The sequence below is a fragment of the Thalia democratica genome, chromosome 3, assembly GCF_965202585.1.
Source record: "Thalia democratica chromosome 3, ktThaDemo2.hap1.1, whole genome shotgun sequence".
Lineage (NCBI taxonomy): Eukaryota > Metazoa > Chordata > Thaliacea > Salpida > Salpidae > Thalia > Thalia democratica.
The window spans coordinates 56,163,315-56,187,145 of NC_139167.1; the positions used below are offsets into that span (position 1 = coordinate 56,163,315).

General features: G+C 26.7%; 1 protein-coding gene across 5 annotated transcripts; it reads left to right on the forward strand.

The window, feature by feature from the left end:
• Positions 1–271: 271 nt before the first annotated feature.
• Positions 272–23,831, forward strand: LOC145831533 (V-type proton ATPase 116 kDa subunit a 1-like). Of its 5 annotated transcripts, none has more exons than XM_082938813.1 (22): positions 272–411; positions 571–649; positions 837–934; positions 2,119–2,247; positions 2,932–3,008; positions 4,090–4,216; positions 4,713–4,795; positions 5,122–5,230; positions 13,215–13,292; positions 13,968–14,102; positions 14,401–14,551; positions 15,668–15,807; positions 16,719–16,864; positions 17,084–17,207; positions 17,556–17,674; positions 17,953–18,076; positions 18,446–18,643; positions 20,151–20,261; positions 22,079–22,183; positions 22,468–22,591; positions 22,804–22,894; positions 23,346–23,831. In XM_082938813.1, the coding sequence occupies exons 1-22, from the start codon at positions 295–297 to the stop codon at positions 23,515–23,517; spliced, it is 2,637 nt and encodes an 878-aa protein (XP_082794939.1). In that variant the 5' UTR covers positions 272–294; the 3' UTR covers positions 23,518–23,831. The 5 variants fall into 5 exon arrangements, with proteins under 5 accessions (XP_082794939.1, XP_082794940.1, XP_082794941.1 ...); XM_082938814.1 differs by having other exon boundaries at positions 22,471–22,591; XM_082938815.1 differs by lacking the exon at positions 5,122–5,230 and adding an exon at positions 10,795–10,888.

Sequence of the window (23,831 nt, forward strand, 5' to 3'; positions counted from 1 at the left end):
AACTAAATAAAGAAACAAATTTCATGCAAAAAATCTAAACATGGTTTTGTACTTTTGAACTGGCATGACTGCTTTATAACATTTAAACATAAAATAGCTTGAAAAATGCAAAGCTAACTTAAGATAGTATTAAAATGGTCATAAATAACTATAATATAAGTTTATTCAACAATTTGTCATTTAACTTAAAATGTCGCACTTAAACAAGGTTTATTAGAGCTTGTCAGTGACCTATAAATGATATAAATGTAAAAAAAATTATCAAATGTGCAGATAAACACTAATTTAACATAAATGGGTTCACTGTTCCGTAGTGAGCAGATATGCCTCGCCAGATTGTATCTGCAGAGTGAAGCTGCTTTTGCCACTGTGGACAAACTGGGAGAGCTTGGCCTTGTTCAATTTGTAGATGTTTGTTTAATACCTGTTGTACAACAATTGGTTTATTTCATATCATTCATACCTAAATTAAAGTTCAAATAAAATGTTCACTAGTTTTTAACTGAGATTATTCTAGTTGTATGAACAAGTTGTATAAAGCTGTAACATATTTTTTTAAACATTCTGCAGTTGAACTCTGAGGAAAATTCATTTCAAAGAACATATGTTGAAGATGTGAGAAGATGCGAAGAAATGGAAAGGAGATTGAGTAAGTTTGCTTATGTTGAAGTCAATTTAAAATTGACTAGTATGCTACAGAAAAATCTACTTAGAATTAAAAAAAACTAGCTATTGTATTTTTTGTTTAGCTTTTGATTTTATGTATAACAGTTTTAGATGATGGCTATGTTATGTAATAAATTTTTTAGTAATAAAGACGAGTTTTAATGAAACAGATTTTCTCAATGGTGAAATGAAAAAAGAAAATATCGAAATGGTAGATAACGGAGGTACTCCTGACACTCCAAACAAGAGAGAACAGCTCGAATTGGAGGTTTGTATTTTATAAAACTATTTCATAAAAGTTTCTACTTTCATAAAAGTTCACTTATCAAAGCTCATTTATGCTTCTGAGCTTCTATTTGCGTGGAGGTATAATTAGTTTCAGTTATTTGTAATTATTTTTATCTTACAATTATATAATGTTCTGTGAGTTTATCATTTTGAATCTGAATGTTAGAAGAACACAAATGCCATAGCGGTTCTATCAATTTACAAACATTTACATTAAGAGCAATGGGGTCCACCTTGATTTTTACAAGTTGATCTTATTTCGTTGATTTTTATCTTAGCTATCAGAAATTTTTAACCGCTTGAAAAAATTCAAAGTAATTTTTGAGACATAAATATCAAAGTCAGTGACCTCAATAAGTTCCTAATGGAAGGCTCAAACTAAAAATGCCATAAAAAGGCCATTTCACTAAAAATCTAACTCACCCTTCATTTTTTAAGCAATCTCCTTCTAATTTTAACAATTAAAAGCTCACTAATAATCTATCTCATTCTCCATTTTCAAAGAAATTGACTTCAATTTTTAATGAAGTCTTCTTTTTAGTATTAAGATCATCTTGTAGGATGCAGATTTTTGAAAAAAAAAAGATTTTAATGACCTTAAATTAAAAAAAAAAAGGTTATTGTTTACTTTACATTAAAATAAAATTTTATAATAAAACTGCTTCTACTTTTTAAAAATTTATTAAAGATCAGACTGAGAAAATTTAAGATCATTCTCTTAAAATCTGTCGAAGGTGATAGATTATAAGTGAAATTTTTTTTTTTTGTTTTATTCGTTTCGATTGTAAATAAAATCTTATATACTCTCTAGCTTTGTTTGCAGTTACATTGTAAATTCAAAAGTATTTAAAAACAACTGGTAGCTTAGTGTTATATATAAAAAAGACTAACTTTAAAGAAAGTGATTTACACCTTATGGCCTTAATAAATGTAAGCTCAAGTTAAGCTATATATGTTGAAATATTTAATGTAATTAGTTTCATTTCAAAATAAATTCTGAAATTTTAAGTTTTATTTTTTCAAACAAACATTCGGATAAGTTTCATTTAATAAACTCTATTTTACATAGGTCCATATATTGCATTAAAATATTGTATCAAAATTATTATCTAAAAATTTAAACTTCAATTAAGTTGAGTGTCAACAAAAAATTATGTATTTTAGGAAAAATTTTCCAAGTACGAATCTGATTTGAAAAATCTCAACGACCATCACAACACGTTGAAGAAGCAATTTCTTGAGCTCACAGAAATGAAGCAAATACTGAAAAGAGCTCAAGATTTTTTTCAGGAGGTTTAGTTTTAAAAATTTCACTGTTGAGTTTTTTCTGAAGTATAATTGAAAGTTGATATATTTTTAGCTTACACTTTTATTTCCATAATTTTAAATTAGAATACCTATGCATTAATTGGTGCAAAATTTCTGTTTATATTTTTTTCAAACTGTTTTATTTTGTTTGAGTTTTGAAAAAAAATGAAATAGTGTTTATAACTTTAGCATAAGCAATTGTTTATTTACAAAAAATGTTGTTACAAAAATTGTTAAAATGTGTAATACTAAATTATTAATATTAAAACTATTTTAGCTAAAATAAGTTAAACATTTTTTATTCAGTTTTACTAAAATACTGGAGAAGAACAAAGAGCTATGGTAAAATCTTTACGCAATTAAAATATTTTATTTTTTTGTTTATACTTAATAATTCTATAAGTGTTTAATTTACCATGTTTAGCAACACTATACCATGCCTACAAAAAGTATATGAAAAAATATAAAAACATGCATCTTTAATTAAAAAAAAGGAAAACTTTAACTGATAACTAAATTAAGCTGTTTTAAATGAAATTAGTTTGGGATAAGTTTACACACATATTGTTGGCTAAAAAATTAGATAATTTGCTACCTTTTTTTCACAACTCGTTTATTTTCGTTGTGCTCCTTGATTACTAAAATAATAAAAAGTAGAATATATACCAGATGGACAACATAGAAACTAATAATGGAGACGACGAACTGCTGATTGAAGGCGGGCAGGGAGGAGGCCTTCAGCTCGGGTTGGTTTAACAAATATGATAGATAATATTTGTAACGTGTAAACTGTAATGAGCTCAAAGTTTGTTGTAGTTGGCTCTCAAAATTTTGCTTTGGTAATTAGTTAGTGTTAGTTGTTGCTGGTTATAAACAAGATGTCGTTTTAGTTAAGCTAACAGCTTCAGATGAATTCGAATCAGATTTTCTACTTTTAGTGTAATCAAGTAGTTACTTTAGAAATATTTTGAAACTGTTAAGTTACTGAAAAGTTTCGTACATCGCAAGTGTTTGAAGCTTCCGATTTTTGTTGTTGTTGTAAGATAAAAAGATAGTTCATTGTAGTAACAATGTAAATTGTAAACTAAACTTAACATATATAAAACTTGTACTTATAATTTTGTTTTTATCTTACGGTGTATAGCATTTAATAAGTTTACTTTTCTTGATCTTTAAATAAGAAACTTATTTTGAAAAGCTATAGATAAATAGGGAGGAGGCCTTTAGCTCGGGTTAATTTAACGAATATGATAGATAATATTTGTAACGTGTAAACTGTAATGAGCTCAAAGTTTGTTGTAGTTGGCTCTCAAAATTTTGCTTTGGTAATTAGTTAGTGTTAGTTGTTGCTGGTTATAAACAAGATGTCGTTTTAGTTAAGCTAACAGCTTCAGATGAATTCGAATCAGATTTTCTACTTTTAGTGTAATCAAGTAGTTACTATATAAATGTTTTGAAACTCTTAAGTTACTGAAAAGTTTCGTACATCGCAGGTGTTTGAAGCTTCCGATTTCTGTTGTTGTTGTAAGATAAAAGATAGTTGCTTGTAGTAACAATGTAAATTGTAAACTAAACTTAACATATATAAAACTTGTACTTATAATTTTGTTTTTATCTTACGGTGTATAGCATTTAATGAACTGATTTTTCTTGATCGTTAAACTAGAAACTTATTTTAAAAAGCTCTAAATAAATAGAACTTAAAATAAAAGAAATTTAAAAGAACTTAAAACCAAAACCAAAAGTATTATAAGTAAAATAAGTTTCAAATAACTTTAAAATATCTACAAATTTCCTTTTTTTTTTTACAACTTGATAATTATGCAGGTTCGTGGCGGGAGTTATCCTGCGTTCTAAAGTGCACTCCTTCGAAAAAGTCCTGTGGCGAGCTTGCAGGGGAAATGTCTTCCTTAAGCACGCCGAAATCGATCAGGCCCTGGAAGATCCCGCTACTGTTAGTAATTTTTTTGTTAAGTATTTTTTTAAAAACTTTATCTACAAATATAAACCAACCCTTGCATTGCTAGCAATGCACTTTTAAATTTGTTAAAGAATCATTACATTGTTTACATAAATTGATGTCATTTTAAGACAAACAGTCTTAAGTTTCACCTTATAATATATTAACTGTAGTATTTGTTTTATTTTTAAAACATTAAATTTATTTCAAACCTAAAAATTTGCTTACATACTAATGAATTAAAAAGGTTGTTGCTCAATGGTAATGCATTGGTATAAAAAGCTTTTAGTTTTAAACTTAATTTTTTTAGTTAGACTCAACTTACTTTAGTTACAACATTGAAAAATATAAAAAATGTAGATCAAATGTTAGTATTCGAGAAAACATTTTTTGTTACTATCAAACAATTTTTGATTAAGATTGTGTTAAGGAATTTTTTTTTCAACTAATTTTAAATGTTTTTATTAATTAGAATAAATAAATGATACAGAACGCACAAGTTAACAAGGTCGTGTTCATTGCCTTCTTTCAAGGTGAGCAACTTCGCTCCAGGGTGAAGAAAATTTGCGAGGGGTGAGAATTTTGCAAGATTTTGTTTATACACTTATATAAATGTATATTTTATATCAATATATTTGCAAACAAGAAGTATTTTAATTGCTATTTTATTTAAAAACATTTTTAGTATTTTATAGTTAGTATACATTTGTTTACAGTTTAGTTGAAACAAATCTTTTGTCTACTTTGTTTCGAAATTAAAAAAATTTTCAAAATACTTATTAAACACACCGCTTTATCCTTACCTCCGTCCGCTTTTTATTTCAACAAGTACACCAATGTTATAACTAACTTTTTTTCACAACGTTTTATTTTTGTACCACCATGTTGTAACCGAGAAGGTTCCACTGCAACACTTACGAGGAGATAGGATTGCTGAACAGTGCGGACTTGAAGGTGGTGGAAGTCCAGCAGAGGTCCATACAGGAGCAGCTCCATCAGGCCACCCTGGTAAATGTGTGACCCGTGTTTGCTTTCTTACTTGATTTTTCTGTTAAGATCAAACTTTAGTCAGTTTCCCTTTTTTGGCAATTTAATTTTTGATAACCGCAGCCTTCTGTAATTTTTCTGAGGTTTCAGATAAGTTTAATAGCATTAAGTTAGATGTTAAAAATTAGTATTTAATGTACTTCTTATGTTTTTATACTTAAGTTTTCTGAAGTACAAGACGCAATAAGACTCAGGCACTAAAATATTTAATTTGTTGTAAATGAAGGAAATTACCTAATGTTTGATTATATTTTTTTCTTTAGTTGATATCATAAATCAAGTTAATTGAAAGTTTTCAACATAAGTTTTTTGCAATAGACTATAAATAAATTATTTATTTTCAATTATTTATGTCAAGTAAGAAAGCAAGTGTGGAACATAATTATTTGAAGTTTTTATATGTTTAATGCAATTAATTGGTGTGGTTTGTAATTAATGCTCGAAACATGCAAGTTTATTTATAATTTATTAAAAAAAAAAATTGTTTGTAGATTTTTATTTTGCTGTTTAGACAAGCACAAAAGCAATAAAAATTAACGACGTTGGTTTTTCAATAATCAATAAAACTTGCAATTTCAGCGTTACTTTCAAAGTCACTATTATTGAAACTGCGTTGCGAACTTTTGCAATGTCAAAACCCTGTTGTCTGTTTCGTTATTTTTGCTGATTTATCTCAATTTTACGAAATTCATCATTTTATTATTAAGCTTAAGCTGCACAATTAATATCGTAATCAATTTCATACGTGTGACGTATAATTTTTTTTTCAATTTTGTTTGCATGACAAATAAACACACGCCTTCAGGTTTCGCTACAAATCAGGTTAATGAAACTTGTTAAGGATTTTTTTATGATAGAAAACACACTACTAATTTCAGTTTATTTTGATAGAGTGTGAAATAGAAATGAATGCTTTAAAAGTTTTTAGTTAAATTGAACATTCTCAACTTTCACATTTTATATCAGTATTTTTAGATGATTTTTTTGAAAGTTTGATAACAGTTACTTGAGAATTAAAAACTCAAACAGTTATGACTGAATACTTTTTTAGATTAATATCTGTTAAACGTTTCAAATAAATAATAATTGTTCTTAATCTATTTTTCTACCTCAGACAATCAGGCTAACACTTTAAGAAAACCCAAATTAGTTTACAACTTACTTTCTACTAGTCAATCATATTTAAGTCGTGTTAGTACAACACTATTAAGTTTATGCCACTTTCTGCTTTAACTATTTTATATTCTTATTTATGTCATTCTAATTTCTGAGTAGCTAGAAAGCTTTATGAAAAACTCCGTGAAACTGTGCTATCATTTTACCACATATAAATGTACGTCTTGTAAATTTCTATTATTTTATATTTCAACAAGCTTGTTTCGTCCGGATCTCTTAAAACAAACATATAAGCAATCTAATGTTTTTTAAAATACACATTTTAAAATTTCATCCATAAAAAACAGTCTAGTTTTTGGTATTTTTTTTTTGTTTTAAGTAGTGGCAACTTATTTTTACTTATAATAGTGTGTTATTAATAACCAAAATAATTTTCAGCATGTTTTAAATTATAAGTTTTGCATGAAGTGTGTGTCAAGTTTTAGATTATTGCTATGCACTAAGTTATTAAGCACTAGATATAAATTAAATAAGAGTTTAAATTAATAGAATATAAAACAAGTAATACAATAACAAGTATTAATCTCTATTTCAAAACTCCTAAATTTAATATTTATTTAGTTTTAATATAGTGAAAAGTTAATCTAAGTTTTTATCATCATTTAAGTACTAATTTTGTTTGTTTGGTGTGAATACATAGATGTCTTATTATTCTCAAAAAACTAAGTAAACTGAACAATACACTTTATATTAGTTTAGAAATCCTTTTTTTTACCCATTTTAATTATTTTTTTATCTATTTACCACTCTTTCAATATTTAATTAATAATAATATGTATTACAGAAAATTTTCAGTTTGTTTTGTTTTAGTTTGTCTAAATTTCTGCTTGGTTTAGAAAAAATTTATTCAAAAGTATAACATGCTTAAAATAAATAAGTATCATTGTATTGAATTTCTATTTAAAGTTTTGGTTGTAAGTTTTGTAATATTGATTATTTTTAAATATACTAGTTGTTTTATAGTTTTTATAATAGTAATTTTTGAATTTCTTTGAAGCCAAAACAGCTGTTTAGCAGCATTAAAACAAAAAGTTGTAAGCTTGTTTCTTTTGCTGGCAACTTATTTAAGAACTTTGTTAATACTTTTGTTACTTTTTTCAATCTTTACCTTACAAAGTCTCACTTGAAAGTTTTGTTGTCATGTGGAGATTTATTAATTGTTTTTAAAAGCGTTTTTTTATTGCTTTATGTTTTTGTTGGTATTCCTTAAAATGTCTGAATTTTTATTATTTAAATGTCAATCTTGCTTAACAACTAGTTTCTGTTTATTTATTACCTTTATTTAGCAGCTAGAATTTTCATTGTTTACATTTAATAATTTAAATAAGACTATTTACAGATATTTTGTGTTTGTATTTTCTAACCTTTTTAACTTAAATCATATTAAGTTAGTTAAATTTTTAGAGTAATACTTTAATGTTGCAGAACTCGCTAAATCAAACTCTGTACTGAGTCATCATAAACTTAATCTACAATAAAAACGATTTATTTCAATTCATAAATGATACAATCACCTTTATCATTTCAATATTATTGAACTAGGTTTAAATGCTCTGCTTAATTTATCTTTTATTGAAATAAACAGTCTTACTTTATTTTCCTGTTGTGGTTTTAGTGTTAATATAAAAAACCTTTACTTAACAACCAATTAGTTATTAAAATTCTTACTGTTTTATTGTTTAAAAAAGAACAGTTAAGTTACACTTTTCTATTGACGTTAAGTAATTGTAAATGATAATTAAAAAACGTTTTTTAAATTTTATAGAAGTTTGTTATATGAAAGCAAACAGTAATAATACTTACATTTTTGTAAGTGATCTGTAATAACTTCTAAGAAATTGTAAGTTTGCAAAAAGTTATCTTGTAGCTATGATTTCTAAAGTAAAACAAATTTGGATAGTTATTAACCACATTGTAAAAATATGTTGCTTTTATTTTTAGAAAATAATTAACTAAATAGCTTGATTTTTATTTTCAGTTTTCAATTTATGGTTTTTTGTTTTTTACTGTCTAACCAGCATTCAGGTAACTGCTTAGATATATAATTTCATAATAGTAGTTATTTAGTGTGTGTAAAATTAATAACTAATTGTTAATGATGATTAAGTAGTGTTTACGTTTTTTAAACTTAATTTTGAAGAGTTTAAAACGTATAGTGTAAGAAATAAAAATTATTATTCTTTCAAATCAGTTTCACAACCTTATTGAAAAACCTTGCATCAAAAATGTTTTTGAAAATATAAATTAAATATTAAAAGTACATAAAGAAAAATAAGATTAAAAAATATACAATTAATTAACTTATCAATTTACACGGAGCATGTTTCAAATTAATAAAACTCACCAATTTTATGTTTATCAAAGTTGATGTTGTACAAAATCTACATCTTAATTTACACTGTTTCAATGCTTCATACTTTGTATAAATGTTTAAAAGTATAAAAAAATTAAAAACAATTTGATACTAACATTTTAAGTTCTAGTTGTATAATTATTAAAACACTTAGGTAAAGTAGCTTGTTGTAGACTTTTAATTATTAGATCTTTTTATAGAAGCTATGTTGTATAATTGTTACTAATTCATAAGTTAGTTGATACTATATGGCAACAGGGTTTTATCGCTTTATTTTTTTGCACATGATATCACTTTTTTTTGTTACTTCTTTATCTATTTGTTTTGTTTTGGTTTTTCTGTTTTACTTAATATATTCAAGTATTATCTATCATATTCAAATTTCTTAAAAAAAATATTATTGTTTTTGTTTTTTATATTAGGTTTTATGAGGTTTGATTATGTACACGGTTGCCACTTTACCTGGAAAAACCTTGAAAAACCTGGAATTCGACAATTTAGGCAAAAATAACCTGGAAAAACCTGGAATTTGAGAAAATTTGAAAAAAACCTGGAATTTTGGTAAAAAAACCTGGAATTTTTAATAATTTTTACATTTTCAGTAGTAAAATTTCGATTTGACACAAAAAATCTATCATATAAATAAGATTTTTTTGTCATCATCAAAAAATTGTTTATTAAAAAACACATTTAAAGTAACTTTACAGTATCTTTTCAAAGTTTTTATACTATTTTACACAGTTTCTTATATAGAAATTAACTTAGAACTAAAAATAGACCCAAAAATGTGTACTTTTAAAAACCTGGAAGAAATTTGGAAAACCTGGAAAATTTTTTGAAAAAACGAGTGGCAACCCTGTATGTATAAATATTGTTTTTGTTAAAATACCAAATTTTTTAACAAACTTTACCATAAAAAAAAAGTGAAAAAGTAAAATTAATTCTAAACTCTGTTTTATGTACTACATCAAAAGATTTGTGTCAATGTACTTTATGTATTGCATTTTAAAAAGTTTTATTTTTTTAAATGCAATTTTTTTAAATGTGTGATTGCTAAGGACTAAAAATTATTCTTCTTTTTCTTGCTTCTTATGAAATTGAACTAAATGCTGTTTTGGAGTTCTTAACAATATTTTGTTTTAATTAAAGAATATTTTTTATAAAGTCGATTAGTACCATTTAAAGAATTATTTTTAAAGCATCTACTTACCTAGTTTAAAACAGTCTTTAAATTTAAACTACAAGGTTTTTACCTTTTTTGAATTGAAAAAAAAAAAATTCTATAAAACTCTTCTTTCATACAACTTTTTTTTTTTTCGTTTTTATTTGTTTATTTTTTGATAGTATTTTTAAATTATAAATTTGTACTCATTTTTAAAAAAATTAGCAGCAGTTCAATATAACATGGTGTAAAAATTTAATTTAAAAGTTTGAATAATGTTAACCCATTAGGTATTCGTATTTAACAGTCTTAAAATTTGCTTTTACAGTTTAAATATGCTAATATGTTATTAAAACTAGTTATAAACGTTACAGGGTGGCCATTTTACACTATGATATATTGTCTGGAAATTTAATTGTTACTAAAAAATCTGGAATTTGATATTGTATAAAAATCTGAAATTTTTTACAAAAAAAAAACTTTACGAATTTATATTAATAATGAAAATTAGATAAGAACTGAATGTTGTATACTTAAAAAAAAGTTATATGTTATTCAAAATTCGCAACAAAACATTCGTTCAGTAATTTAGTAAACTTCTTTTTACCTGATTTTTTTTTGCTAAAGTTGAGCATGAAAGCTTGTACTTAAAATATTTTAAATCCTTTAATGATAACCGATGGTCACCCTGATAACATTTCGTTAACGCTAGTAGGTAAGATCTTACTCTTACTGACTAAACTGTGCAAAAAGTTTTAAGCTTTATGTACCTTAGCAACAAACTATAGTTTGGTAACCAAAGGTAACGAATAAACGTGGGAATCCCCCAAACAGGTTGCACGCCACACTGTACCCGTGCCCGGAAACGTCGCAGGAGAGGAGGGAGATAGCCGTGGGGGTGATGAGCCGGTTGGAGGACCTGAGAAGCGTGAGAATTACTTGTTGTTGTGAATGTTGAATGTCGTGAATACAGTTGAATGTTGTTAGATGTAGTGCTTTCTGTTGCCACTCTTCTGTTCACATTGTCAACGTTATAAATTTTTTTTGGGTTATTATTGCAGTAGTTAACTGCTGTATGCTCATATTTTGTTTTTACAAGTTTTTTTTTGCTTACATCTTTTTTAATCATGTTGTAGACTCGGTGTAGTGCTTTTCTGTTTTTTTATCAATCTTTTGGTTTGTTTGAATTTATAATTTCTATATGGTGTTTTAGATGTTTTGTGTTGTATTACTATTGTGGTGGTTGAACACTCTAATTTACCAATGCTCATAAAGCAAGAGTTTTTTTTTGTTGAGAAAGTATGTTTTTTAGTTGTTTTGTTTGAGTGTTTTTTGGTTAAATTTTTTTTTTTCCTTTTTCTAAACATTGAATGTAGTGCTTTCCTTTTTGTGACAGGGTTTGCCACACTACACTCTTGCTAACTCAAGCTAGTTTGACTTTTTTTTAACAAAACTAAGGTTAGTTAGGGTATATTTAAGCTATTTTTTTGAATTAAAAAATTATTTGTATTTAGTCTCTCTGTTATTGTGTTGGTAATTGTGGGTTAAAAGCAATTTTTGGCTCATAACAAATATTAAATATATATTTTTTTTTCTATAAGTAAGGATGGATTTTTGTGTCGAATGTGGCTACCTTGTTGTTATTACGCTCTATCGGTTTGACATTGTGCTAATTGATTGAGTAAAAGGTGTTTTGTGTTGTGATATTTTTTCAGTAATTAAATACTGTAAATTCATAAAGCAATAAGTTACTATGTTGGAATATTACATATTTTTATTGTTTTTAGTAGCTTAATAGCTTTGTTGAAGTTTTTTTCGGCTTTAAAGACCTTTTTTTGCGAGTATCTAAAAAAAACTCCGTAAAATGTTTACATAAATTAAATAGGAACTATAGTTTTCATAAGATTTAGGCATAAAGCAATTCTTACCGTTTTTTCTAGTTAATAAATGTGTTTAAGACTACTTGGTACATTTTACAGACTTTTTACACTAAAAGCTGATGTTGAAATAGTGTGTATTATAAGTAACTTTAAATTCATTCTTTTTCAGCCATACCTTAAAACTTATTTGTAAGTTAATAGTTAAAATTATTACATTTATAATTATTATAACTTTATTCCAGAACTAAAATACCTGAATCATTATAAATTATTAAGTAATATTTTGAAAAAAACTAAAATTAGAATAACTAGCTTTAGTCTTTAAGTAAGATTAATAAAAATCTAATTGTATATTAAAATGAAATATTAAGTATTACTACAAGTTAAAACTGTGTTTATTACTTTATATACTTATACATAAAATTGATAAGACGTGTTAAACAAAATAAATTTTCTCATCAAGAATTTTCTTTGTTTCCAGTTACTTTTGTATTTAAAATAAGAATAAAACAAAGTTCCAAACAAACATTTTGTAAAAACTATTCGCTTTAAAGATTACTCGTTTCTTTTTTCTGCATAAGCTTACAAAGTATTATCAGGCTTACATATTTAAAAAAGTTTTATTACATTTTCTAATTATTTAAAGTATGTTTATCTTATGCTACAAGTAACTTTATACATGAAACTTTGACAAACAAGATATATATATATATATATATTTTATAGCTACATTTTGATGAAATTACCTTTGAAAGCAATACTATTGGTTTTATGCATTATAAAAATTGTAACACTAAAAAAAGTATAAACAAATTATTTTATAAGAAATAGTCTTTTTCACTTAAATGCTGCTAACGTGTGGAAAACAAAACGTTTACTTCAAACGCCTTCAGTCATAATGACGTATCTGCGCACTAAGCAGCTTCATTGATTTTGTTTACCTTTTAGTTTAGTTTTGCTTAAAACGTTGTTTTTAAAGCGTTTGTCTTTATCCTTCTATTTTTTAACCTGAAATCCATATATAATTAAACTAAATTAAAACTAAAAAAAACAGTAATGACTAAAGTTATAAGGAATTAAGTTTTTACTTTTAAAGTGTTGGTTTTTTAGACTGCATCCAAAAAATTTTCTTTTTTTGTGAAAGCATGCTTTGTTTACTTTTGAGTGCAAACAGTAATAAATTTAATTAGTTTCCATTGAGATTTAGTTGGCTGTTTATTTTTAACAATTCTAAACTGAAAATAATGTTAAACCTTCAGCCAGCATTTACAAGTTAAAGTATAAACTAAATTTACCATAACTTTTTGCATGATTATATTTAAAATATGATAATTAACTTTTTTTTTTGTATAATCAAGGAAAAAAATTGATCAGGTTCTCAATCAAAGTGAAGATCACAGGCAACTTCTGTTGAGCCAAGTTTCCGTAAATATCAGAGAATGGTTTGTGAAGGTGGGTTTCATTTGTAGTAAAGTTGTCAAACCGAATTGATGTTGGTTTTAAAACTGCACCTTTGAATACTTGAATACTTTCTTCATGTTTACATAAAATTTTGTAAAATTATTATATCTGATTATTATTTCTTATTCTGTAGTGATTTAGCACTATGAAAGTTAAATGCCTTTCATTTTTACGTCGAACTAGCTCTGTATTCTTATGGTAATACGATGCTTTCTTAATTTTGAAATAAGCAGATTTGTATACAAATTCTTACGTTTATTATATTTTTCAAAACTTGTTTTGCAAGTTTTCAAACAAGTTGACAACAGAAATTAGAAAACATGTTTAAAAAGTTACAATAGTTTTTTTTATCTTACACGCCCCCTCTTCATTCAAATACTAGGACAAGCTATTTGGTAATTAAATTTATTACAGAAATTGTTTTAATTTAGTCAATAAAAGATAACAAAGACAAACGTTTATTTAACGACTATTTTTCAACATTGAACATTTAAAAAAACTTGTCGAGGTAAATCAAAACAGTTTATAATATTAAAAAAGTTTCCTTCATTTAAGTAATTATAAAAACTACAAGGTGGTATAACTTTAATTTTTCTAAAAAAATAAAGTCTCTTGATAGATGATTTAGTAAATAAAAATGTAATAAACATCAACTAAATTGTTCAGGTTCGCAAAGTGAAGGCCATATTCCACTCGATGAACTTATTGAACAACGACGTCGGTAAGAACTGCCTCATAGCTGAAGTCTGGTGCCCCACCGCCGACATACCGTTGATACAGCAAGCACTGCAGTATGGAAGCGTTAGTTGTTTTAATGTTCATTTTCTCTCAATTTTTTTTATTATGTGAACATTTGTTTTAAGGCATCTGTTTGCTTGTAAGGTATTTTTACTTACTTTTGAGTTAAAAAAAATTAGCATATTGGTTCTTGTGTATATAGTTACCATATGTTAAACCAAAAACATAGACTATAAGTATGCAAAATTGAAGTAAAGTGCTAAACATGTTAACACCAGTTGACTTTGTTTCTATTTCGGAATATTATATAAATCAAAAATTTAAAATATTTTTTTTTACCGAACTTACCCGCAATTCACAGGAAGTGAGCGGATCGAAAGTGCAGGCGATACTGGAAGAGGTACAGACGTCCGAGAAGCCGCCGACCTTCAACAGAAACAACTCGTTCACCACGAGCTTTCAGGCCATCATCGACGCCTTCGGTGTTGCGAATTACCAAGAAGTCAACCCTGGTTTGTATTGTTTGTTTGAATTATTTTTATTAATTATATAGTTAGTTTAACTGTAAGTAAGTCAGTATAAAACCTAAAATGAGTAACAGGCTAATTAGTATTTGTAAAGGGACTTTCTGTTATAAAGCTAACTTTTCGTTAACTTATTTGTTTTTTTATTTTACTTATCGCTAAACACCAATTTACTTGTTTGATTATTAGAAGTTCTTTTTATACATAAAGTTCATAAAAAAAGTATCAGGGTACTTGAAAAGATTATAATATTAGTTTTTGTAAGAAACCTATCTTTAAAAAGCTTGTTTTTTAAACTTACAATTTTCAGGGTTGCCACTTAACCTGAAAAAACCTAGAATTTGACAATTTAGGCAAAAATAACCTAGAATTTGAGATATTCTGAAAAAAACCCGGAAAAACCTGGAATTTTAAATAATTTTAACATTTTCAGTAGTAAAATTTCGATTTGACACAAAAAGTCTGTCATATATATAAGATTTTTTTGTCATCATCAAAAATTTTTTTATTAAAAAACACATTTAAAGTAACTGTACAGTATCTTTTCAAGGTTGTTATACTATTAAACACAGTTTCTTATATATAAATTAGCTTAAAACTAAAAATAGACCCAAAAATGTGTACTTTAAAAACCTGGAAAATATTTTGAAAAAACGAGTAGCAACCCTGAATTTTATAAAAAACAGTTTTAAATATATAGTAAAATTGTAAGCATTGAAAATTGTCTAAATCATTATTGGTAGTATTTATTTTTGTGGTTAAACATTTTTAGAGCAAAATAAACAGTTCAAGTTCAATTGTATTTTTGTTTACTTTATTCAGGTTATGTAAATAATTTTTGTGCATCACACCATAAAAACGTTTATAGCTATTGTGAAATGCTTTTGTAATATATATAACTAAACTTAAGCCGATGACTTATAGAAGTTTAGTGTTCTACTGAAAAATATTAGTTTTACAATCTTTAACCCAATTTTGTTAATAGGTTTGAAAAAACTTAAATGAATATTTTTATAACAAAAGTAATTTTCAACTAGATTCAAAGAACAAATTGAATTAAAGTCACATATTATGTTAGTTATACAAATTTTTATGTTTTTTCAGCACCGTTCACCATCATAACCTTTCCATTCTTGTTCGGTGTGATGTTCGGAGACATAGGTCACGGATTCCTCATGTTTCTATTCGGTTTGATGTTCGTCATCAAAGAAAAACAGTATCTTGCCAAAAAAGATATGGGAGAAGTTAGTTGATAGTGTATAGTTATAGTATAAATGTATTTGTTTGTTTTATTTAATTATATTAATCAGTTAAAATATTAATTTATTACATTAATAGATATATAACAGTAATGATTATTTAGTGACAACTATCAGGGTAGATACAGGGTCAGTAAAATCAGGAAAAGTCAAGAAAAGAAGTTTAAAAATGACAAAAGTTTGGAAAAAATGGGGGTTTTTGAAAATGTGTCAGGAAAAATCAGGAAATCAAATATAAAAATGCTCTTATTGATAAAGTTTATCATCCTATAAACTACATTTTGCTAATTTTATTTTCAAAAAAAGATTGTTTTGCAATTCTTATTTTTTCAGAGTGTAGTTGAATTTTTGGAAAAAATTAAAATCTTCTTTGATCTCACGTGTGTATTTACTAAGTCGTAGAGATACAAGTATTTTGCTTATAGAGCTGTTTATTGCATATACATCGATAATAAATGATTCAAATGGTGCAATGGAAGTTATATGATTAAATAAAGCAACAAAACTGTTGTTTTAACCTGTATAGAGTTAAAATTGAAAACTTTACATAGTTTAAAGTCTTTGTTTATGTATTTTTGAATTGGTTTTAATTAAGAAATTGATCGAAAAGTCAGGATTATTTTTTCAGCTCGATATGTTGCAAATCTGAGCTATATATGATATAATATAAATTATCAACATTGTTCGTTCTTCTTTATGAATTAAAATTGTCTTTTAAAATTCAAAGCTTTTTGTATTGACAGTGATAAATTTTTCTGTTGTGTATGTTAAAGAATTTATAAAACTAAAGATAAATCAAAAAACTATTACTTACTCTGTTTAATCTGGGTGTATAGACTAGCCAAGTTGTTGTCATAAGAATAAATAAAACAATAACATACAACTACACAAAACAGATAGTGGGAATGGCGTTCGGAGGTAGGTACATGATACTGCTGATGGGATTGTTCTCATTGTACGTCGGTCTGCTGTACAACGAGTGTTTCTCCAGAAGCTTCAATATCTTCGGCAGCGCTTGGAACGCCTCCGCTATGGGATACACGTAAGTATAAGCGAGTTGTGTTGAAAAAATTGTTAGTAATTAACTTTTAAAATTTAAACTTATGATTATTAAGAAATATAGAGTTAACTTTATTTTTAAAAAAATTAATGAATAGTTTAAAAACTCCTTCTGACATAACTTTTTTTAAATTTTACAACCAAGCATTTTTCTATTATGATTTCCAATAGTTAAATTTACCAAATAATTTAATATTTTCAGTGAGAATTTCCTTGGCAACGTGTCGGAGGCGCAGTTGGACCCTGTGGTGCCCGGGGTTTTTAGGGGATTCCCCGATCAATACTACAACCAATCAGGAAGCCCGTACCTTTTCGGAATGGACCCAGTTGGTTTTGTTATTTATGGTACAGTATTTAAAAAAAAATAATAAGTAGTTTTGATTGGTTTCGTTCGTTAACCTTGCTGTTTGTTCCGTTATCCCAAATAAAATATTTATCTAGTTTTTACATATGTATTAAGATAATATATAACTTAACTTGGTTTCAAGTTTTTTTAGCCTGAATTAATTTAATAAAACTGATAAGCTTCTATAAATATCATTCACTCATTTAGTTTATTCATTAGTTCTTTAAATAATGCGTACTAACTCAGAGCTATGTAGTTCATTATTTCCTCATTTCTAGATATGTGAGTTTTTAATTAAAACCAAATATTTAAAAACAAACAAATGTAGATATGGCAATCGGCTGAAAACAAGATAGTTTTCCAGAATTCGTACAAAATGAAGTCAGCCATCATTCTCGGTTTTTGTCAGATGTTTTTCGGTCTCATTCTCGCTCTGTTCAATCATCTGTATGTTTATTCTTTTTTTTTAATAATTTTACTCAAAAGTAAACACCATTTGTCTGCTCTTAATCTCGTATATTTTTCATCGGTCAGTTATACAACTATGATTATAAAGTTTGAATTAAAAAATTAGCATTTGCTCTTTTAAAATTAACTTTTTACACTAAGCACTAAACGAATTTTATAAAAATTTGAGTCAAAGCATCCCATAGCTTGAAAATTGTTTGATTTTTTACATGTACGAGATTATTCCAAACTTACATTTTCTTGCAACAACTTCGCAGCTACTTCAAGGACTACCTGAAGATATTTTGTGAGTGGATACCCCAGATGATATTCTTGCTGTGCATAGTCGGTTACTTGTGCGCCATAATAATATACAAGTGGCTCGTATGGCAGGAACCATCCGTTAGTTATGTTTTACTTGACATATACACTACGTGTGTTAAGCAAAGTTTCATATCTATTAAAAAAAAGATTTCAGATGTTTAAAAAATATTTCTATTAGCTTTTTTTTTATAACTTTGCATTTTATACAAACTATTCACTATTGTAATTTTTGTATTATAATAATAACAAGAGTTGTGGCCTTTAAAGTTTGTTTAGTTTTCACAAACATCTTTGATTGTTTGTTTCAGTTGTACACTTAAAAAAAAACCAGTTACTTAAAACATTTTCAATCCAGAACGTAAATAACTTTTAAGCAATATTATAACGCGCAAAGTTTGAACCAATCAGATCCTTATATACTATTTCCCCAACCAACCAATCAAACAGAGCGCGCCCTCGCTGCTCATCGGCCTGATCAACATGTTCATGCTCACGCAGCCGTCCGTCGAAGACCACACGCTGCTGTACAGCCACCAGGGGGCGGTGCAGAACGTGGTGGTGGTGCTGGCCGTCGTCTGCATCCCGTGGATGCTGCTGGCACACCCCGCCGTCGAGTACGTGCACAGGAGGAAGAAGAACAGGAGGGTTCGTTGATTTGTTGTTTTTGATAACTGTTTTGGAGAACAGTTTTTAAACATTTTCTGGAGATGCACTTGTGCTGTAAATTTACAGAAAATCGTTTTTGTTAATTTTTTTTTTGAAAAACTACAATTTTTTGTTGAAATTTAAGTTTTTGCCATAATCTCTCTGCGAGTTTACTTATGGTTCTTTCACTTACTTTTGGTTTCATCTTGATGAATAATTGTTTACTAGTTTCCAATATTTAACTTGATTAACCTTGGAAATTGATGCATTTGCCTCAATGAAATTTTTCCAGTCTTTGGAAATATAACTTACTAAAGGGTTCTAGTCAACCTTTGTTAGCGTTATGATTAAAGAAATATTTAAGAATAATAAAGTATTAGTTATATTGATTTATGTTTCGTCGTAAATAAACCAAACTCCATTAAAGCTGTTCGGATAAAAGCTTCATCTGTGTTGTATGTGTTTTAAAAGAATTCAGTAAAGAAATATCGTTTTTTATAATCATTTTAAATTTACTAACAAACGTGGTGCAACTGTAAAAACATGTGTTGTGTAGTCAGTAGTGAAATGATAAAATGGTTGTATAAATATCTGTAAATTTGACATTGTATTTCGCATGTACATTCAAATAACTAATCAGTATTTGATTGTAAAAATACAGAAACAGATGATTGCACAATATTGTTTTTCTAGCAAAGTTTTTACCTCAAAAAATTAAAATTGTTTAGAATTTTAATATCTGACTTCTTAATATAATTTTATAATAACTAGTATAAAGATATACTAAAAATGGAATTAACTATTTTTTGGATAAGGTAATACCTTACTTTTAATGAAAGCTACATTTAAAAAAATGCACAATTGTGGTATGTTTTAGTTTTTGTAGCCCAAATAAATTTAAATCATTGTCGGTTTTTCAAAATAAAGTTGTCATAATAATACTCAATGGAAAAATCAAACTGTGCAAACAGGCTATAAAGAGTATTTTTTATAACTAATAAACGTTGAAAGTGAATAGTAAAAAAAAAAAACTGTTCCATTCCAAGGTAAATGTTAGCAGTTTTATTTAAATCTTGTTAAGTTCATTTTTAAGTATTTATATATTTTTAATTGCCTCTTGTTTTAAATTAAATCAGAACTATGATTTGACTCAAAATATACATTTTTGTTTACAACTTTTTCGTTTTAACCATTTAGTTCATACTTCATACAATCATTTGTTTTACATATACATTTTTTTTCTCTAAAATCAAAACCTAAAGTCATACTTTATTATTTAAATGTAACTATTTTGCTGAAAAATAAATTACAATCTTCCGAGTTTAACATTTTTATGTTCATTAAGAAAGTTAATATTTCTTAATAGTCTTTAACCTAATGCACGTTTTTTAACATCTTAAACTAAAATATGTGGATAAATTTCCAAATTTACATTTAAAATTTATTTATATTTCAATCATTTTCACTAACACATACATGCTTGTTGTAACGTGTTGCATGTTTGTAGTACACCTTGCTAAAACAAACCGGAGTTGAGAATCCCGGCTACAAAAAACCAGACGATGCGAGCTCCATCACTAAAGTGCAGGTTGAAATTCCCAAGTTACTCAACAAAGAGGTTTATTACGAGCGAGACTTGCTGCTTTTTGCATGATTTTAATTGCATGGTTGTGTTTTTAGCATTTTCCTTGTTCAGTGTAAGTATTTTAAGTCTGCATAACTACACGACATCTAACATTTGGTTAATTTTGATTAGGTATTAGTTTTTTTAGTTAAAATTTTGGTTTAAAAAACATTACATTTTTAGACTTGATATCATGCCTTATTTAATTAAAATATGGATAAACTACAATTAAGTCACAAATTGTAATTACATTTTAGAATTGACTTTTGATAATCTATTACAACTATATTAGCATTCAGCTATTCTTTTTTAAATTTGTAAACAGCTATAAAGAAATAATAGGAAACATTATTTCTATAATTGTTGGCTTTAAATGGTATTTAATGGTAAAAGTAATAAAATTTGTGTTATTTTCATTTATTCAAGTACAAAGCTTATATTAAGTTATATTAAAACATATTCTAATTAACATAAAATTGATTTAATTTAGTTTAATTGAGTTATTGTTATTGAAGCTTGCAGTAGATTTATTCAAAAAGTATATTTAAAAAAAATAAAAAAAGAACTTTTCAAGCATGTTTTTAGTGCTTTTGAATTTGTTTTGAACTATAGTTGGTTGTTAATTGTTTTAAAAGTTAAAATAACAAGTATTTATTATAAAAAGGGATAGTTAAAAGGGCCATTGACTTTTTTTTTTGTAAGTTAATTATCTTTAAAAGATAAAACAAAACATTTTCATTAAAACTTTAAAAAGCAATAAGTTTTTAGAATTTTCAGTGATATAACTATAAGGTACTAAAATAATTACTTAAAAAAAGTAACCCTAAGCTTTGTTTTATAGTCTATAAACATTACTTTTAATTAATTTTTATTTTTAAGTTCAGGTTTAATAAGTTAAACGAAATAATTGATGTTCTTAATTTATCTAGGCAGTTTAGTTTAATTCTTGCAAATTTATTGTTACTGTTTAAAAATTTAAGTTGCAATTGATGCTTTGTTTCAGGGTTGCCACTTTACCTGGAAAAACCTGGAATTTGAGAATTTTTGAAAATAACCTGGAATTTTGATCAAAAAACCTAGAAAAACCTGGAATTTTTAATAATTTTAATATTTTCAGTTGTAAAATTTTGTTTTGATACAAAAAATCTATCATATAATTATAATTTATACATATACATATAATTAGGATTTTTTGTCATCATCAAAAATTTTTTTTATTAAAAAACACATTTAAAGTAACTTTTCAGTATATTTTCAATACTTTTATACTATTTAACACAGTTTCTTAAATAGAAATTAATTTAAAACTAAAAATAGACCCAAAAATGTGTACTTTTAAAAACCTGGAAGAAATTTCAAAAATCTGGAAAAAAAATTGAAAAAACGAGTGGCAACCCTGTTTGTTTATCAAAAAATTTCAATATCTTTCTTTTCAAATGAAAAACGTGTGATTCTATCAACCAAATAAAATATTTAAAATACTAACAAATAAATTTTTTTTTTGAGTTTTCCCGAACAAAAGTATAAAAAAGGTTATTACAACAGGTTTGCCAAACATTCAGGATAAGTAAGGCTAGTTTGAAACTTATGAAAAACTCAGACTGGTTCAGGCTTGTTTGATTTTTCTTTTGCAATACTCATGCTAGTTTGGATGATTTTTTTCTAAATTTAAGGCTAACCTTTAAAAAAATTGTATTTTTTTTAATGTTCTCATAACCTCAGGCTGGCTTTTTTGTTTCAAAGAGTGGCAACCCTGTTATTTTTTATCTGAGAAATTTCAAAAGTAAAATAACAAGTTGTCATGACAACAGTACGGCATGCTTGAAGGCGATGACAACCAGCCAATCATTGATGAGGATCAATTGGCGAGATCCAGCAGCGAATCAACAGACATTTCGGCTCATCAACAGGAAAATGTTTGTTTAGCTATTTATACAACAAAAGATATATATTAATCCAAAATATTTCTTTTTATTTTATATATACCTTTTTATAAGAATAAAAAATACAAATTTTAAATAGTTTTTAAGTATTAGTAATTCATAATATTTTAATTAACTAGTAGAACTAAATCAATGATTACAAAAAGTATTAACTACAGTTCTGAAACTACAAAAACCAAAATCTTTAACTTGCAACACTCTGAAGTAAAAAATAAATATGTTTGAAAGTTTTGACTAATTTTTGTCAAAATAAATAGCAGGAGAAGGAGTTCAGCGAGATAATGATATTGCAAATAATTCACACGATAGAGTATTCACTATCCTGCATTTCTCACACCGCTTCATACCTCAGATTGTGGGCCCTTTCCCTTGCTCATTCCGGTTTGTCGTTTGTTGCAATTTACATAAAAGTTAATTTTAGATTGTGGTTTGATGATGGTTTTACTGTGATTGAGCATTAAATTACTCTAAGTTTGAAAAAAAAATCTGAAAACTTTCAAGTTTGAGTCATTTAAATTTGAAAGAAACAACTTGTGGGTGTACTTTTGAGTTTTAAGTCAAAAAATATTCAATTTAACCAACAATTAATACAGAACTGTCAGAAGTGTTGTGGAACATGGTGCTTCACATCGGTCTCACCATGAACGGATTCATAGGAACCATCGGGCTTTTCCTTGTTTTCATGTTTGTTTGAACTATCTTATATTTGTACAATATAAGGATAAATTAAGCTAAGTGTTAAAGTTCGACTTAATCGTTTTTTATCTTATTTTCAGCCTTTAATTTGTTTAGTTTTTAAATAAAGTTATTTTTAATCGATATGTATTTGAAGATTGAAAAAACAAAAAGTAGTTAAGTCTTAAAACCGCCAAGGAATATAATAAATAAAAGTTTTCAATTATAAAACATTTAAATTTGTTTATTATAAAAAACGAATAAAGATGTTTAACATACGGCATTAACCTTTTACAAACACTATTTTTTTCACACACAAGAAAAAACAAACCAGTTCAAGAATTATTATCAAGATAAAAAACAAAGAATCTGTCTTAATGCTCTATTTTAAAAATTAAATAGAGTTTCAAAACCTGATCACCTTTAATTTCTTCCTAAGTTCAATTATGACGTCACACAGATTTTTCGCCACGCTGACGGTTTCCATTTTGTTGGCGATGGAAGGATTGTCGGCTTTCCTGCACGCGCTCAGGCTCCACTGGGTCGAGTTCCAGAACAAGTTCTACGGGGGCGAGGGAATCCCCTTCGAACCCTTCTCCTTCAAGAACGCCGTCGTCGTCGCCGACGAGTGACGTCACGATTGAAAGTTTTTTTTTCTTGACGTCACAATCAAGTTGAAATTATTAATCGTTGTTTGAAGATTTTTAACGAGTTTTTATTTCACGTTTCAAATGCAATATTTTACTTTTTGTAAAGTTTAAAAGCGTCTTTGTCTTTTTTTAAGTTCTTTTACATCTGAATTAATTTGACTAATGTTTGCTTGATTCTAGAAAAGTTTTCACTTTTAAATATATTATTTTCGTTACATTTCTATAAGTTTATAAGTATCAGCATGATTTTTCATGTTTTTAGATGTTGTCATGTTTGTAATAAATTATAAGAAACA